This window comes from Nannospalax galili, unplaced genomic scaffold, assembly GCF_000622305.1.
Source record: "Nannospalax galili isolate Female #2095 unplaced genomic scaffold, S.galili_v1.0 scaffold2280, whole genome shotgun sequence".
Taxonomy (NCBI): Eukaryota; Metazoa; Chordata; class Mammalia; order Rodentia; family Spalacidae; genus Nannospalax; species Nannospalax galili.
Window position 1 is genome coordinate 681324 of NW_008346434.1, and position 18466 is coordinate 699789.

An 18466-nucleotide genomic window follows, 5' to 3' on the forward strand; every position below is an offset into this window, starting at 1 on the left:
CCACGCAGGGATGCAAAGGCAGATGGGGATGGAAGAAGCCCCAAGATTTCCCAGGGAGTGGATTGAGTAGCTGGGTTGTACTGGATGCAAAGGGTCGGGGGGAGTAAAGGTAAGCCTCGGAGCCCCAGAAAGAGGCTGTCAGCCCCAGAAAGAGGCTGGCGGGTGTTGCAGGACCAGGGAAGTAGAGGGAGATGAAGGCAGGGCCAGGACCAGAAGCCGTGCTCCTGGAGCCCAAGAAAGGGACTGAGTTGCTCTGGGTGAGAAGGATCAGGAAGCAGTATTGGTTCCCCAGGTGTCTGGGGCCCCAAGTCTAGGAATGGCGCAGGGCCCAAACTAGGAGTTTTCTCTTGCTGTGCAGAAGGTCTTTTGGTTGGTATAGTGATCCTACTGATCGGTTTTTGCTCACAGTGCCTTTATCAACCTCTAAAATGTGCCATTTTATAACATTACACTGGTATGTTTTAAAAACCTTTCTTTTCCAACATTTTTGTTCAAGTACCCCAAAATAATTTTTAAAAATTTTATTATCTCTCACAAATTTATAAAATTATTTCTGAAATAATTTTGACCAGGTATCTACAAAGAACATAATTTGGGGCACATAATATTTAATTAAATTAATTAATTAAACAACTTAACGTATTTTTGTCTTTTGAGACAAGGTAACACTGTGACTCCCTAGCTGGCTTAGAACTCACTACATAGCCCAGGCTGGTCTCAAACTTGCAGCAGTCCTCCTGTCTTTGCTTCCTGAGTGCTGGGTTTACTGCCATACGCCTATAAATAATGTTTCAAATGAAACTTATGCACCAGTCTACTGAACATACTCAGTGAACTCTCACCACCTTAATGATTTGACGCTCACCCATTCAAACCAAACCACCAGTTATAAATCACACATCATCCTGTTTCTCCTTGATTTCTTTATTTTGCTTCCTTTCCAGAATTTCTTATTAATAGTGTTATGTTGGTATTCGGTCTTAGCTGATCACCCATCATATTTCTTGGCGATAAAATGTGAATATAGGTCTGGAGCGATCATGTCTACCACAGAAGGATGGGGACCTGATTTCCCTTTCCAGCGCTCACGTAAAATCCAGCATAGCTATGTGCTATAGTAATCCCAGCATGGGAAGTGAGGGAGGGGACATATCCTTGAAATTCATTGGCAGGATGGCCTAGCTCAATAAATGAACTTCAGGTTCACTAAGAAATCCTGTGTGAAAAATAAAGGGTAGGAGGCAATGGAATAAAGATGCTTGCACTCTCCTCAGGCCTGCACACACGTGTGCACACCCACATACAAATGATGTTAATCAATCAGTAAACATGACTCTGCATTTAAATTTTTGATTTTCTGTGAACTTAATACATAGCATTCAGAGATTTCTTTCAACTGGAATTGTGGTCGTTATATACAAGTCAATCAAAATGGTTCTATATCAAATTTTGTTAGTTATAAACTGTAAAAAGGCAACATTTTATTTGAAGTACATTTCTTAAATGCACACACCTTTAATCCCAGCAGTTGGGAGGCAGAGGCAGGCGGATCTCTGTGAGTTCAAGGACAGCCTGGTCTACATAGTGAGTTCCAGGACAGCTGGGGCTACAGGGAGACCCTGTCTCAAAAAGACAAAAAAAAAAAAAAAAAAAAAAAAAAAAACGAACAAAAAAACCAAAAAAACTTTATATTTTGGTTCTTTAAGACAGTTATCTGTCTCTGTAGCTCAGGTTTCCCAGAACTCACTCTGTAGCCCAATCTGGCCTTGAACTCGGGCTAGTCTTCTGCCTCAGCCTTCTGAGTACTGTGAGTGAAGAGAGCATCATGCCCAGCTTTTTTTTTTTTTGCCATTTATTTATAAGTATGTAACATTGGATGAAACATGATTCAGTACCAGTTTGCCTCTTGTTTTTCATCTTTATCATTGTAAAGACTTAGAAACTTAGCTGGAGGTTCTGTTATAGTAATTTCTGTTAATTCATTGAACGTTTTAGAAGTTATAGCAGTCTATCATCAAAATTGTTTATAATGCCGGGCATGGTGGTGTGTGCCTTTAATCCCAGCCCTTGGGAGGCAGAGCAGGTGGATCTCTGTAAGAATGAGGACAGGCTGGGACTAGGGAGACCCTGTCAAAAGAAAAATTTATATATATATATATATGATGTATTAGCTGGTATTTCCATTAACCCCTGTCTTCATTTTATTAAAAACAAAGACTTAGAAACTACATTGCTTACAAAAGGATTTGCTAGCCAGTCATTAAAGCCATAACTTTCCCACTGATGTCATGAATATTTTCAAGTGATTCCTTGTTGCTGTAGCATTTTTTTTGTTTTGTTTTTTACATCCTGGGCAAGGCACTTTGCTAAGTCTATATAGGGAAAACATAAGTTTCTGGTCAAAGAGAAGGGTATGTGCTAGGGAACTGTTGGCCTGATGGGCGATGCTCAGGCAGATTATTGTAGCATGTCCATCGGCTGCCAGGCCGTGAGAGATAACTGATGCTGCTGCCCAACACAAAATGGTGAACTTCAGACACTGTGAGGATTTCGTTTTGTTTTGTTTTTGCTATTTTTGTGTGTTACTCAGTTATATGGTTCTTGGGCACGAACAGTGTAGGTACAGACATCCCATCGCAACATGAAAAGATTGGATGCGTAAGTGGTTTTGTGAATTTAGAAACTGACTCCCTTATGTGTATTATTTCTGAGTTCAGACTATGTCTTACCGACTTCTCTGTTAACAAAGTCCAGCATAGTTCCTGGCTATAAGAGCAGCTCACTAAACATTTATTGTGTTCATAAATGTTTGCCTATAATTTATATTTGTGTTATTAAATTGCTGAGTTAATCTTCTCCAGATTTCACTCCTTCCTGGCTCCTTACCCTAAAACAAGTTGAACCAGTTTGAGAATCCCTTATGCAAAGAGACCAGGTTTCAGATTTTTCTTAATATTTTGGAGTTTTTACAGTAGGCTGTTTAGTTGAGCTTAATTACTTGAGACCAATTTCAAGTCCAAAATGGTCCAGGATGTAGAACTTTTTGAGTGTCAACATGATGCTCCTAATTCTGGAGATTCTGGAGCTTCAGATTTGGGGTTGTAGATGTTCAGTCAGTGGTTTAAAAGAAAAAAATTGAGGTTTGATTCTCCTTGCTGTGTTTAGTTGGGGAAATAGTCAAGAAGAGGTTTGGAAAATACTGGAAAAGACATTTTGTGTAGGTTTGAATGAAAATACATGTTTTGGAAGATTTGAGAACAACTGTTTAAGAAAATTCATCAGGTACATTTTGGGGGAGTTAAACTAATATTGTATTGGACTCATCATAAGTGCACAGCATTGTTTGGCATATTCTAAGTACATATGTTAACTTTTAATATTTTCTCATAGACTTTTGAAGGAACTGCACCTGTTGTCCCCATTAATTGAGACACAAAGAAGTCACAGTAAATGAAAAAGTAAAAAGCTAGGATTTGGGGCCAATGAGATGGCTCAGTGAGTAAGGGGCATGTGCTGGACAGCTTTAGTGTCAACTTGACACACCTGGGTTGAGGGAGCCTCAACTGAGGAATTTCCCCCATTGGACTGGCCTGTGGCCATGTCTGTGGGGTATTTTCTTGATTGTTGAGTGATGTGGGAGGGCCCAGCCCACTGTGGATAGTGCTACCCCTGGGCAGGTTGAGCAGGGGCCAGGGGAGCAAGCCAGTAAACAGAGTTCCTCCATGGCCCGTGCTCCAGCTCCTGCCTCCAGGTTCCTGCCCTGAGTTCCTTCCTTGGGCTCCCTGATGAACTGTGTCCTGGGAGATGTAAGCTGAATAAACCCTTTCCTCCCCAAGTTGGAAGTTGTCAGAGTATTTTGTTACAGCAATGAAGAAACAAACTAAAACAAGGCACTTGCTGCCAAGCCTGCTGACCAGAGTTTGATTCCAGAACCCACAGGATGGGAGGAGAGAACCAGCTGTCCTCTCACTTCCACATCTCCGCAATAATCAATAATAAATAATCAATAAACAATTTTTTTAAAGCTGGCATTTGGGTGCCAATCATTTGAGATATATAAGAACTAGGGCCTTGATTTCATTTTGCTCATGTCTCATTGGGGGATACTGTGAATCTCATATTTACTTGAACACTTTGTAAATGTAGATTTTTTTTTTCCTTTTTAAAGCTAGTTAGATCTCTGTAATATAAGCAGTAAAGGTTTATAATTGCTCTTATGTGAATAGTGTAGGGAGTGAGAACTCTGGTCCTCGTGGCTATTTGGGGATCCAGGCATCTTCCATCTATGGAATGCCCATCTGGTGGAGTCCTCCAGAGGTGTCTCTGCAGTTCTCGGGTTGACTGTGAGCCTGAAGTGGTTTACATCTCCTGCTTCCTTATCCAGAACTCTGCCCCAAAGCAAACACCCTCTAACTCAAGAGAGCCTAGGAAATTCTGTGCCTGTAGACCCAGGAGGAAAAAACAAAGGAGTTTGATAAGTAGCTAGTCTGTCAGCCTGTGCCACAGATAACAAAATACACGACCAAGAGGACTTTTACATTTCCCATACTTGGGAGTTGGTCTTCATAACTTCGTCAGCAGAATATCTCTTTCCAAATACTTGTGTCAAAAAGAACTTTGCATTTCTAGAAGTGCCACCTATTTGCAGAATCTGATGTTTGATCAAGAGCTGGATTTTTATACTAGCTATGCTTTTGGCTGTTGATGGAGTTTCCATGGTAGCTGCATCTCTTTGCAGCAGTGCCACAGACCACACCTAGACAAAGTTGTGCAGCCTTACGCTTTGGTATTTCTTTGTTTTGTTGTTGCTGAGCATTGTAAGGGTGAAGTATCATAGCTGCAGTGTGTTTAAGGGTGTGCTGGCCCTTTATTGTCAGCCAAGAACCAGTGGCTATAGGCAGTCACTCCTAGTCATGATCAGAAAGCTTGTCCATCCTTCTGATGATCTTTTAAAATAAAGGTCATCCATCTTTTAAAGCTTTACTTACCTGTGTTTACCTATTGTTTCATTGTGAAAACAATGAGTGCTCTCCAACCTGTTTGTGTAGAGAAGTTATAGTACTTTCTATATTTTATTGAATTTTTGTATGTTTCCTACACATCTTAATCATCCTTATACCCTCTTCTCCATCTGCACTTTCCCATAACCCCCCCACTGGATTTCATGCATTCTGCTATTTTTGTTAAAATCAAGTTAGTGTCCCTTGATGTCCCTCAGTACAAGTTACAGTACTTTTTATCTTTCATTAAAAGGAAAATTTTATTTTTCAAATAGAATTAATAGAATGAACACTCTTCCCCTGAAACATCCCATTGAATATACCACTGATCTAAAATTTTGAAAACTTTTCTTCATGCCATGTTTGGCAGCCCATGTGGTTATTTCACATCTGCTATCCACTCTTCACCTCACCCTTTTCCACACAAAAAAAAAATCAGCAAAGAATGAGTGAATCTTTGCAGCTGGCAGTGACTCATACGAGATACCTTAGCTAAAATCTCTTGTACCTTCCCCACGGGACTGCTGCCGCTAAACTTTCTGTCGTTTGAGAAACACCATTGCACACCTATGGTACTAGCTCTGTTCTTGTCTTTGTGGACAGGGGAAAATGGTTAAGGTTGTTCACGTGCTCTAAGGCAAAAACTTTAGAGACGAATTTACATTCCTTCTGTATAGAAAGCTTCCCACATTGGTGTAGAAGCTACTAAAGAAACAACTGTTTGGGCTGGAGAGATGGCTCAGTGGTTAAGAGCACTGGCTGCTCTGCAGAGGACCCGGGTTGGATTCCTGGCACCCACATGGTGGCTAACAACCATCAATAACTCCAGTTCCGGGAAAATTCGTTGTCCTCTACTAACGTCTGTGGGCATTGCATGACATGGGTGCACTTACACATATGCAAGCAAGACACTCATAAACATAAAATAAAAATAATAAAGAAAAATTAAAGAAAAAACAAGAAAAAAACAACTATAGTCAAGTTATCTTGGCCTTTGCCCTGGCTTCATTTCACGGGTATCTGGAAACTTCAAATAGTAATTTCGTTTTCTCTGAACTTTGTCATTCTAAAAGTACTAACAAATATTTTACTAGTATTAGTGGATTTTCATAGTGTTTTGTATGTTTTGTGCTTTTTATTTTTTAATACAATAATTTTAGAAATATTTTATATATACCCTTGATACATTTTTAATTGACCCCACTAAATTTACGTTATTCAATTACTTCATTAAAATTTTAAAATAATTTTGTAGGTCTAACGTGACTAGTCGTACATCCTTCATCACACATTTGAATGAAAAGGACTCTGAATTGCAAAAATTTGAATCAGGAATTGAAGACATATTTTAAAATAATTTAACTTGATTCTCTACAGATGGTCCCTCCTTAAAAGACACAGCAGGACCCAGCAGACAGATTTTACAAGGTATGACAAGCGGTCTGTGTGTTTCTCAACTTTAGGAAACTGGCTTCAGAGTTTTCAGTTGTCTGAAATTTTCCTTTAAGTAAAATATAGAACATGGTAGCTGTGTTTAAGGTGCTTTCCCTCCTAGTGAATTCACATGCACTCTATTATGTGTATTATGCATTTGCATTTTGTATATGTATTATGTATGTGTATTTTGTGACTTAGGTGCTTTCTCAGATTTAATAAGAGAAGTTAGAAATTCAGAAACCTGTGCAGCTTAAAGGTAAGTGCTAGGCCTCTAGCAATAGTAACTGTAGGATGGTGTGCTTGCTTTTGTGGGATTCTTACGTGGTTTTTCTAAGAATAACCTTCAATATATTCTATGTTGTAGGAAAATTTAGAGCTAAAACTGAAGTAGAGTAAGACCTCTGTCATATTTGACGGCATCGACTAATGACACCCAAACTGGTGCTTACTGTCATGTGAATGATGTCAGATAGAGAGAATTAGTCCATCTACGAACTCTGGTTCTTTCCTTCTGGGGATGCGAAACAGTCTTTGTTTCCACTTGACTTTACTGTCAAGGCTTCCAAATTCCCAGCTCCCTGTTTTTTCTTGTATTAACTCTTGACTTTGGTCTGATTTTCTCCATAAGCTTTAGATACAATCTCTACTGCACCTGTTTTTCTTTACTGTTCCGTGGTCTAATTCTTGCTTCTTATGTTTTCACTGAGAACCTACTTCACTTATAGAATAATTTATTTTCAGAGGGCATAGTCTGCCTTCTAGTCATGAATTTACCATTTACAAAACATACAGAGTTGCTTTAAAACAGTGTTTGCTGAAATTACTTGAAATCACACATTTTTGAGGCAGCTATATCAACTGCTGCAAGTTAGCTTTGATAATAAGAATTTATTTTTAGTTTTGATAAATCATCACAAATGGGAGGAAAAGAAGATTGATTATTACCTTTTGTATAAGCTATTATGAAAATAAGTTTATATTTCTGAATATCCATCAGTTTTGGTGTTCCAAAGAGGCCAGTCAGAAGCTGAAGGGTAGATATCACTGCCTGGTATAGAATCCTTCCGCAAACTACTCTGTGGACACTCTCATGTGAATACTAGATTACAGCATCCTAACTTTAACTTTACATGTACTGTTTTAGAAGAGTTAGATTATCAATATGTTACAAATCTCCTATCGTTTCAATTTCATGTTAAGTTAAATGTTATATATATTCCTTTAGTGAGTTTTTAAGTTACTATAAAGTAAGAAAGTAATAGGTACTAATAAAACTTACTTCGGGGTAGCAGATTACATGTAGGTAGGGACTTTCTAACATAAATAAATCAAGAACAAATGATTTCATGTGCCAAACTTTTCGTTTCTGAATCTACAAAGCACTGATTAAAGAATGTAAAAGTTTAAAATCATGTATCACATTTAAGAGTTTGAACTTAAGGACTTATAATCCATTTTGATAAATATTTTTCAGTTTTTTTTAAAAGCTAAAGGTAGCTCTGTTACTGATTTATTTCATTCTTTGGTATTTAAAGCACCATAGGGAAGTTGAATATTTATAAGTATTCTCTGGTTAAATTTTTGGAGTTCAATCACCAGGCCTCTCATGGTGGGAGGAGAGAGACAACTCCCACAAGTTGTCCTCTGACCTCCATATTATGCACACACAATAAGTAAATAGATGTAAAAATATTTTTAAAAAGAAAAACTCTGAGAACAGCAACTAGCTTTCTAAAGAATGGTTCTACTAGGATGTTGAAACTCTACATAGATGGAAGAGCATCCAGTGGAGGCTGGGAAACAGTTGGTATAATACCTGTTGTGAAATTACAGTCACAGATTAAGTGTAATTTCCTAGGAAACACTGAGATTAAATTGCTAGTTTTCTTTAGTTTAAATGTTTTTGTACACTTAAGTTTGCCTTCTGTTGTTCAGAGAATAACAAAATAAACAATTTCTAAATTGGTCACATGCTTTTTGGCATTTTTAGCTACATTCACATCGAGTAGTTGATAGTACTGAAGACTTTTTTATATGAAATTTTTTATATAAAATTACTTTCTTGTGTGAGGACTAAAGGCATGCACTACCATGCCCACTTTATCAGTGTTAATGGTGTATGTGAATTCTTGAATAGTTAGCCAGTATCCTGTCAACTTAGTATTTAATATTAAAAGTTCAACATGTATTTTATATTCATTTAAAAATATTTAGATACCTGCTTTTCTTCACAGTGACTTTGAGTATAGTAACTAATTTAGTGTGGGGTCGCTCCCTCTCCTCGTGGATCGTTGGCCACTGGTCCACGAGGACAAAGGGAGCAGGAGCGACGAGCAGGGTCAGGACTGCCAGTGATCACTGACTGAAGAAAGCCCTTCTGGGGAGGTAGGTTCAATGATGCAAACAGCTCCAGACTCAGTTAAACAGCTCCATTTATTCAGTGGGAGAACTAGGGAAAATATAGTGTGGAGGCAGTAGCCAAAGCCTCAGCTGATAGGTGATCATAGTATGCTTTATTTACATGTGGCAGTAGGCTCCTATCATCGGATTACCAGGCAATGCCTAATTATCATATAGAAAAAACCTGGGGGTAGTTTTTACTCCAGGTAACTATGCCAAAGGTCATGTTCCAAATGAGGGGAGGCATCTGTGCTTGGTGGCACTTTCCAGGTTAGTCAGGAAGAGAGCAGGAGGCCCCCTGCTGAGAAGGGGAGTCCTTCCATTTGGCGCCAAGCCCCTTAGAGCTATCCGGACATGGAAGACTACAACCCTAACAGCAGGGTTCCCCAACAATTTAGGTTACAAAACCTTTTGGATAGGTCAGGTGTAGTGGCTCATGCCTTTAAGCCCAGCATTCGAGAGGCAGAAGCAGGCAGATATCTGAGTTTGAGGATAGCTTGGTCTACATAGAGAGTTCCAGGCTAATCAGAGCTACATAGTGAGACGGTATCTCAGAAACAATAAAAAAAAAACCCTCACGTACACACATAAAAAACAACCTCTAAATAGAGTTAGGGTCTGTATGAAATTCTAAACCTAAAGGCAATATTTTAACCACCAGCAGAGGGCTCTGTGTGTACATGTATTCAGTATGAAAAAAATTTTTTGACCAATTTTTTTTTTTCTTTACCTTAATGTCCTTTTCTTCCTTGAACAAGTTAACTTTTACTCTCTTTCCAATCAAGGATGAATGTTCACAATTTTTTAAGATTAACTTTTCTCTACTTCATTTATATGATTCTAATAAAAGCTGATATAATTTACCAAGTAGATGCGTCCACGTATTGATATAAAAAAGGTATTTCTCAAAGGAAGGTATCTCCTGTTGGCATTGTTTCTTGTTATGTGGCTTTTAGCTATACACATGGACTCTTAAAGAATTATATTGATCCCTTTAATCTTTGGTTATACTTTCCTTTTGGGTGCTCAATACCATACAGTTGGCCCAGATAAACCAATTTATTTTTACTCTTAAAGGTTGTTTGAGGATCTGTTCCTCAGGGGTGTCACATGGGCTTGGGAGGAGCCCCTGACTCCTTTCTTTTACTAGTTCCATCTATGTAAAGATAAGTCAAAGGTCCTTCTCAATCATGGCTGGCTTCACTTGGAAGCACGGGGGAAATGTTTCCTCTGTGTTGACCCTTCTCTTTGTAGACTGGACACTGGTTCAAGTCCATTTGGTGGGTTCTCCATGGCCTCCTTGATCAAGAGGACAGGTGACACACCACAGTTACAGGACATTTTGAGAGATGCTCATAGTCCCTTGGAGCTTAGTCGACCTAGGAGGGCAGGGAGCAAAAACTGTCCTTTGTGTCCCTCTGACCAAATTAGTATAGGCCTCAAAGTATGGCTGTTAGACATCCAAGAAGGTTAGTTCTACCAGTCTGGTACTTTTAATTACCATGTGATATGTAGATAAAGCTTGGGCAAAAACCAAATGTTCTCAGATAAACCTTGGCTAGACATGTATTATAGTCCTTGAATTAGTTGTAAGAGACTCCCAGACAGCAACCCAAGATAGAACTGGGAAAATGAAGAGCAGACCCCAGTCTTACCTAAATGAATTGTGGGAACTGAATGCTGCTAGATGAAGAAGAGCTGATCTTCCTAAAACAAGGAAATCTAGATAGGCTGACTAGATTTAGCAGATGGACAAGCACTGGAGAACAGCTGGGGGCGCCAACAACACAGTGGACAGTAACAGGGATTACAGAGTATAGGGGCTCCAGCTCGGGGGCAGGGGGCGGGCTATGGGAGAGTGCCATTTGGGATGTGGGTATATAGATGAATAAGATTGTTTGGGATGTTCTGTATGAAATACACACAAAAAATCAACAAATAAAACATATAAGCTGTATTTGAGGAAGAAGCATAAAAATTTGCTTCATGTTAATTAGCAGAGGTGAGACACATTACCATTGAACTCTACCTGATGATTTTATATCCATGCTCAGGTGCCAAGGAGCTCAGAAAGTAACTGACTATGACTAGTAATAATCAGATACATAGAGATTAGTGATGCATGTGCAAACATCTAAGTGTTAGTAACCTCAAAAATGAGTTTTTCTCTATGAAACAGTATATTTTAAAATGAAATGGAACTCTTTTTTAAAGGTTAAAACCTCATTCAATTTTATGTCTTATGGGAGTTTATAAGTGAGTTCAATATTGTATAACTGTATTAATTCAACCGTGAACCTAAAAATTTACAGCCAATTTTGAAGGAGATGCATCTTACCTCTGGAAATTGTTATTGAATATGTCAATGCTGTTGTAATGAAATGCTTCTAATTAAGTGTAAAGATGGCTCAGTAGTTAAGAGCAATAGGCGCTCTTGCAGAAGACATTAATATTCTATTAACAGTTACTGCACAGTCAGTACTCTTGCTTACTGATTTTTTTCAAATTGATACTTAAGTTTTGTGTATAAAATTTTAAGTATAGTCCCAAGAAATTTTAAAAAATGATTTTTTTGTGCCTTCTCTCTTAGGTGTATTTCTACACATTCTAGCAGACACACTTGGAAGTGTTGGTGTGATTGCCTCTGCCGTCATGATGCAGAATTTTGGGTTGATGATAGCAGATCCTATCTGCTCCATCCTTATAGCCATTCTTATAGTTGTGAGGTAAGTGATGTCCTATGTTACTTCCCGCTGTTAAAATGAGAGTGAGACAATACAAATACTCCTTGAACTAGAGATCTGCAATACAAATTATTATGTTGCTTTTCATTTGGTTTCTAAAAAATTCCTGTGCATATTTTCTTTCTAATATTTCTTTTTAGTTTCTGGCTATCAAGCCTCTGATAATAATTCAGATCTTAAATCTAACACTGTATCTGTAGAATAAAATATTGGAAATGTAAACTTCATTAACTAGTTAGGGTATTATAGTTTATATATAAATCTTACACTGTCAGATTTGAGTCAGTATTTCCTCTGCTAGAACTATTTTGAATTATAAAGTCATTATTATTGTAGAAGTCTTGTAAAAGTATACATTCAACTTTCAGTGTGTCTCTCTATCTAGGTCACAGAATTCTTAAGAAGCAGTTGTCCTGACTCTCTCTTTCTTTTACCTATTGTAGTGCCAGTGCATATGTGAAGAGAGCTTAGTACGCACACCTGTGTCTGTTCTTACCTGAAGTATAGTGTGGAGTTGTTATCATCTAGGGTTCTCTTGTCCTAAATCACACTGTATGTTTTGCATAATTTTTATTAGAAAGATAGAAATATGTTATTTTATCTTACAGCATTTAATTAGTTAAGAATTTATATAACATGTTGCTGTTGGAATGTTGTCATTTTTTTCCATTTGACTTTTTCTCACTTTTTCAACGAGGGGCTGGAGAGATGGCTCATTGGTTAAGCTCACCTACTGCTCCACTAGAGGACCCACATTCAGTTCGTAGAATCACATAGCAGCTAACAACCATCCTTAATTCTAGTTCTAGGAGATCTAACACCCTCTTTTGACCTCTGTGGGCACTACTACCTGTAGGCAAAACATTCAAACACATAAAATTTAAAAAAAAAAACTTTAATGAGTACAAAGACTTACTAGGGCTGGAGAGATGGCACAGCACTGGATACTCTTGCAAAGGACCCGGGTTCTATTCCTACCACTCACATGGCAGCTAACAAATGTCCGAAACTTCAGTTCCAGGGGCTCCAACACCCTCTTCTGACTTCCGAAGGCATTGCACAACATGGGTGCACTTACATACATGCAAGCAATACACTCATACACTCATACACATAAAATAATAATAAGTAAACAAAGATATAGAAGTGAGACAGTAATGACTGTTTATAACTTGTAGTTGAACAGACTTAATAGATTGTAACAAAATTACAATGTTAAAATTAGACATAGATGGATTCTTTTCAGTTTCTGCCTTAAAATTGGATCTATATTTTATTTTATTTTTAAAAATATTTTATTATTTTATTTTTATTTTATGTGTATGTGTGTATTGCCTGCATGTAGGTAAGTGCATCTGTGTCACGCAATGCTGGCAGTGGACAGAAGAAGCTGTTGGATCCCCTGGAACTGGAGTGATGGACAGTTGTTAGCTGCCATGTGGGTGCTGGGATTCGAACCCATGTCTTCTGGAAGAACAGCCAGTGTTTTTAACCACTGAGCCATCTCTCCAGCCCAGGATCTGTATTTTAAACATGCAAACCACAGATTTCTGAGCATTGTTCATAGAACAACCCTGGGTGAGTTGATGTGATTGTCAGATTATTCTTTGTATTATTTATACCAGGAAGCAAGTACTATATATATAAAAGTCATTTGGTGGCTGGAGAGATGATGGCTCAGTAGTTAAGAGCACTAGCTGCAGAGGACCTTGGTTTAGTTCCCAGCACCCACATGGCACTTAACAGCTGTCCTTAACTCCAGTTCCAGGGGATCTAACATCCTTTTCTGACCTCTGTAGAGATTGCACATGTGGTGCACTTACATACATGCAGGCAAAACACACACACCCATTAAAGCTCAGAAATCCTTTTCTTCATCTTTGGAAATCTTACCACGCTTCCTTGAAAGTTCAGCTTAGATGTTGGCATATTCTGTGAAATGAACTGACACATCACTCTCACTATGGTGCTTTCAATGTTCATTTTATTTTGTTAGTGTTGTAATTGTTAGCTACTTTAATAGTTTTTAAGGGTAGGATCTTAATAATCCCTTTTCTTTGTCTCAAGTTATTGCCACCTTTATTCCAGCTGCTACTACGGTTTGCTTAGAAAACTATGACAGCCTCCTCATTGACCTCTCTCTATCTTCTAAATCTTTTGTACAGGCTAGAATGTCCTTTTAATGAGGATTTTGTGACATACTAGAACCATCTTGATTGAAGTCCTTCTGTGACTCTTACTCTCAGAATTACATCCATGATATTCTTTAATCCTCGTCTCGCCCCTGCTCCACTTCACACTTTTCTCTCCAGAAACAGTCATTTATTTCATTTCCTAAATATGTTATGAGTTCTCTGGATTCCCTCTTGTGTTTAAGGTCAAGCCTTTTGCTACCTCCTACAGATGTTATGTACCACAACATGGCATACTTTGCATATAATTGAATCTAAACCAGTACCCCTTAGGAAGCATTACCCAATCCTATTTTCATGCTGCGTGAGGTCCATCCCTATAGCACTGACTAGCACAGTGCCCTTTCATGGCATTGACCTGCTGTATCCACAGAGTCTGTTTTATTGTGTCTCTGAAGCTCTGTAAAGGCAAGTGAGTTTTCTGTCATTTTAAAGTGACCGTATGATTCTATCTGGTCAAAAAAATGTTATACTTTAGATTTAAATTTGAATTGTTTTCAACCCTAAAGAATTAGATTTTCTAACTAAAGAATTAAATTTTCTAACTCCAGTTGGAAGGTCTTTCCTAGTTCTGTTCTCATTCATTTATTCTCCAAACAAAAATAAAAACAAATAAATGCAAAAATACATTCAACAGGCTTACTTTACTGAAATATATAACACATTTTAAAAATCTGTACCAATCATCTTGAGCAGGTATCTTGTTAAATCTCCTTGTTAGCCAGGCAGTGACAGACAAGATCTTGAGATTCCTACTGTTTTGATCTTACATGATCACAGAGGAGAGAGATAATTAAATTAATAGATTAAACCATTGCAATAATCAAAAATTATTTGTGCTGTGCAGGGTTAAGGTAGGACTTTGTGGTGGTGACTAGGTTGTCAGTTGAAACAGATTAGAGAGGTCTCTTTACACTGGGATCTAAATGTCACAGAGCTTTCCAGCCTAGGAGCCAGTTGATGTAAAAGCCAAGTAGTAAAGACAACTGAACTAAAGGAGTCTGGTCGGAATGGTCAGAGCAGAGGGAAGAAGAGGAGAGGCTGTTTGAGAAGGGCCTGGGAAGTATTAGGTAACATCCAAGGCAAGGCCTGAATGGTGAAGGAGAGGGCCATGGGAGAAAGAACATTCCTGGTAGAATTTCCATTATGAACACTGCAGCAGGAGCATACCTAACGTGCTTGAGGAGCAGTAGGGGCCGTGGAGGGAGTACAGTGAATAGAGCAGAGAGTGCTGCATGTGGTATAGAGCTCAAGGCACAGGTCCAGGTGTGGGTGTAAATTTGGGTGTCATCACCTTCTATGTAATATTTAAAGCCATGAGATTGGGCACATTTGCCCAGAGAATGAGCAGAGAAGGAAGCCTGGGGGACTGGGCCCTGGGAAGGTGAGGTCCACGAGGCAGTGTCAGTGAAGAGTGCAGTGCAGTGCAGCAAAGCGGGCGGGGGAAGCAGGAGTGCACACCGCTCTACAGGCCCCTTAAAGAATGTTTCAGACCGGAAGGAATAATCAACCTGTTAAATGCTCCTGGGAACAATCCGTCACTCAGACACTCAGAAGAGTAGTGAGAAAGAAAGCCTGATCAGAGAGCTTCAAGAGAACGGGAGAGGAGGAAATGGAAATAGCTACAGTCAGCTCCCTTTCAAAGCCTGTCGCTGTAGAGGGGCGGGTGTGAGTGCCTGGCAGCACCGGGGACCCACTGAGGTTTGTGGTCATGAATTTAAAGTGAAAACAACCAGCAAAGTTGTAAGTTTTTCTCCAGTCTTGTTTAGCTGCTTAAAGTTATGGAATGCATAAAACAGTGGATTTAATAGGTTTAGGGCTGTCAGATGGGTGTTGTGATGACAAGGGGCAGGATAGGGATTATAATGGTGGGAAATTAAGATTTAAAGATAATGAAACAGGCTTTTTCAGCAGTGGTAGGATCAGTGAATTAAAAGTTCTTTGGGGGGGAAAGTGCTACTGTGGAGATATTAAGGGAAGGGATCCAGAAATAAAGCTTTCATATTGTGACATGCTTAAAATTGAGATCTAAGGTCTAAGTTCATAGGAGTGGAGGAGAAGATCATACAGAGGCCAAAGGATGAATTATCCATGTAGGTATTTAAACCAGGAGTAATGAAAGGGGTGGAGGGGAAAGAAAAAGCACATTGCTAAACTAGCTCCACTGATGGAGAATCATCAAGACTTGCACCACTGGTATTCAAGGGGATCAGCCATCAAAAAATTTGATGGGTTTGACCCTCAAGCAAATGGTGGTGGGGTGGGAGGAAGTAGAATGAACAGAGATCTAAAAGTAGTAATAATAAGCAAGGAGGCTGTCCCTCTCACTCCACAAGCCTACCTAAGAAATCCTAAACTGCTAAAATAACCACTTCAGTGTTGTCTTGCTCCAAAGCCAATTGTTACTGCTTTGATGAGAGCCACGCCCAGCAATCAGAACATGGGATAGAAGTTCAACAGTGTTTAATAAACATGTGTTAACATCATGGTAAAGAAATGAATACTTATAAGGAAGTCGTCTGTTAACATGTACTTTTGTGATTATGTGATGGAGTACATGGAAGAAGGCGTGTAGGAAAGGCATTTCCTAAGAGTACTGTGTGGAGAACCATGCCCTCAGTTGATAGCCAGTTTTCAGGGACAATTTTCTCTCTATTATGGGAAAAGGCAGAGGATTTAATGAAAATTATGTGTTTAAAATTATGGTTTTTGTGGCTGTGGCCGTGGCTCATCAGTTGGTAGAGTGCTTGTCTAGCATACACAGGCCCTGGGCTTACTTCCCAGTACGACATAAACTGAATATGGTGGCCCATTCCTGTAGTCCCAGGAAACAGAGGTTTTAGCTACATGGTGAGTTTGAAGTGAGCTTGGGATATATGAGTCCACCTGTTGAAAAAATAAATAGGGTCAGCAAAATAGCTCAGTGGGTAACTGCATTTGCTGCCAAGTCTGATGACCCGAGTTCAATTAACGGGACCCACGGGGTGGAAAGAGAGAACCAATGCCTACAAATTGTCCTTTAACATGCATATGTATACTGTGGCAGGTACACACAAACACACAAAATAAATGCTTAAAAAAATTTAAGCTAAGAATAAAAGTACGTTTTTTAATCAGCAATCCACCTTCCTCTGTCTCCCAAGTGCTGGGATTAAAACCATGCGCCACTATCCCTGGCTCATATTCTTTCTGCCCCATTTTCCCAAATATTCCCTGAGACTTAAGATGGAGTGGTACAGATACCTGTCTTACTTAGATCTAAACCCTTAACTATCCTTTATTATCAGTATGTAGTACAATCATGGGCTTTGGATACTCTTCATTCATTGCAAGAGGCTTCTCTGATTGAGGCCTCGAATAACCTTTGTCTGAGTCTAAACATAAATATTTAGAAAGTGGTTTGATGCTATGTCAGTTATGTGTTAGTAGTAGGTTCTCCCCTAGGGCCCAAGACCTCCTCAGTAATAAGATTTTTCACCTGGTTTACAGTAGTAGGCATGGATTCCCTCTTGTGGAGCAGGACTCGAATCCAATCAGGGAGCAGTTGGTTACTCTTGTAACACTTGTTACACTATTGAACCAATGGGCAGGTTGGTATTGTAGCTCACCGAGTACACACCTAGGTAAGACCATTGATGCCTTGATTCCCCCAGCGCCCTGCACAGCACCATCTAGCACTGTGAAACCTAGCCAGCAGGGAGGAATCTTCCTCTCAGTTCCAGCTTGATTTCTCTATTGTCTCACATGTGATGTGTGGAATCTTTCAGTAATAGGGTGTTTTCAACTAATTCTGGTAGGCAGCCAAAAAAAAAAAAAAAAAAAAAAAAAAAAAAAAAAAAAAAAAAGCATGACACGCGGCAGGAGGCAAGCTACTTCCCCGGACGGATGCGGGACCAGGTCGTCACAAGAGCCCTGAAGCGCCCCTATCGTAGTAGTGGACAGAAAACAGCCTTGCGGGTAGCAACACGAGAAAACAGGCAAGGGCAGCCACGAGAGCTTCAGAAACCCGTCTGTAATGGTTTGGGGGGCTCTGTGGCCTCTTTGACCAACAACTCCTGTGGAGGTATTCTATACCTGGCACTTGGATTTTGTTTGTGACCCATTACTTCTAGGACCAGCATCTCCTAGCCTTGTGGGGGATCTGTCTGCCTACAAACTCTCTGTTTTTTAATTGGGTTGTCAGATAGTAGGTTTCCAGGTGGCTTTTTCATATTCTCTTACTTTTATTTAACTTTTCCCCCTCCTCCTGTCTCCTCAGCTGCCACATTCCCCAACCATTCTCCTTTGTTTAAACCATGCAGCCCCCAGTATTTCCCCTCTTCATCCTCATTTTATGTTTGTGCTGCACCCTTCCCCATCACCCCCCCCGCCCCCACACACACATACTCTATCCCCTTCCTAGTTTCCTGGCTTCTGGAGGTACTAAAAATTAAACGCACAAAACTAAGGAGTAGAGGCCAGGATCCTCATATGAAAGAGAACATGTGTTTGTCTTTCTGGACCTGATCAACATCTCTCAGTATCATTTTTATCAGTTTCATCCATATACTTGCAAATTTCTTAGTTTTCATTTTTTTTATAGCTGAGCAATATTCCATTTTGCTTAGGTACCACATTTTCATAATCCATTCATCATTGATGGATTACATTTCCTAGCTATTGTGAATAGAGCCACCATGAACATGGATGTATA

At 39.3% G+C, this 18466-nt stretch overlaps 1 protein-coding gene across 3 annotated transcripts in view; it reads left to right on the forward strand.

Moving 5' to 3' along the window:
• Nucleotides 1–18466, forward strand: part of Slc30a7 (solute carrier family 30 member 7) — an 89380-nt gene that overhangs the window by 37409 nt on the left and 33505 nt on the right. For all 3 annotated transcript variants that reach the window (XM_008842811.3, XM_029568153.1, XM_029568154.1), the window contains 2 exons: nt 6378–6428; nt 11428–11563. In XM_008842811.3, coding sequence (XP_008841033.1) covers nt 6378–6428; nt 11428–11563 — 187 coding nt within the window. The remainder of the gene's footprint in view (nt 1–6377; nt 6429–11427; nt 11564–18466) is intronic.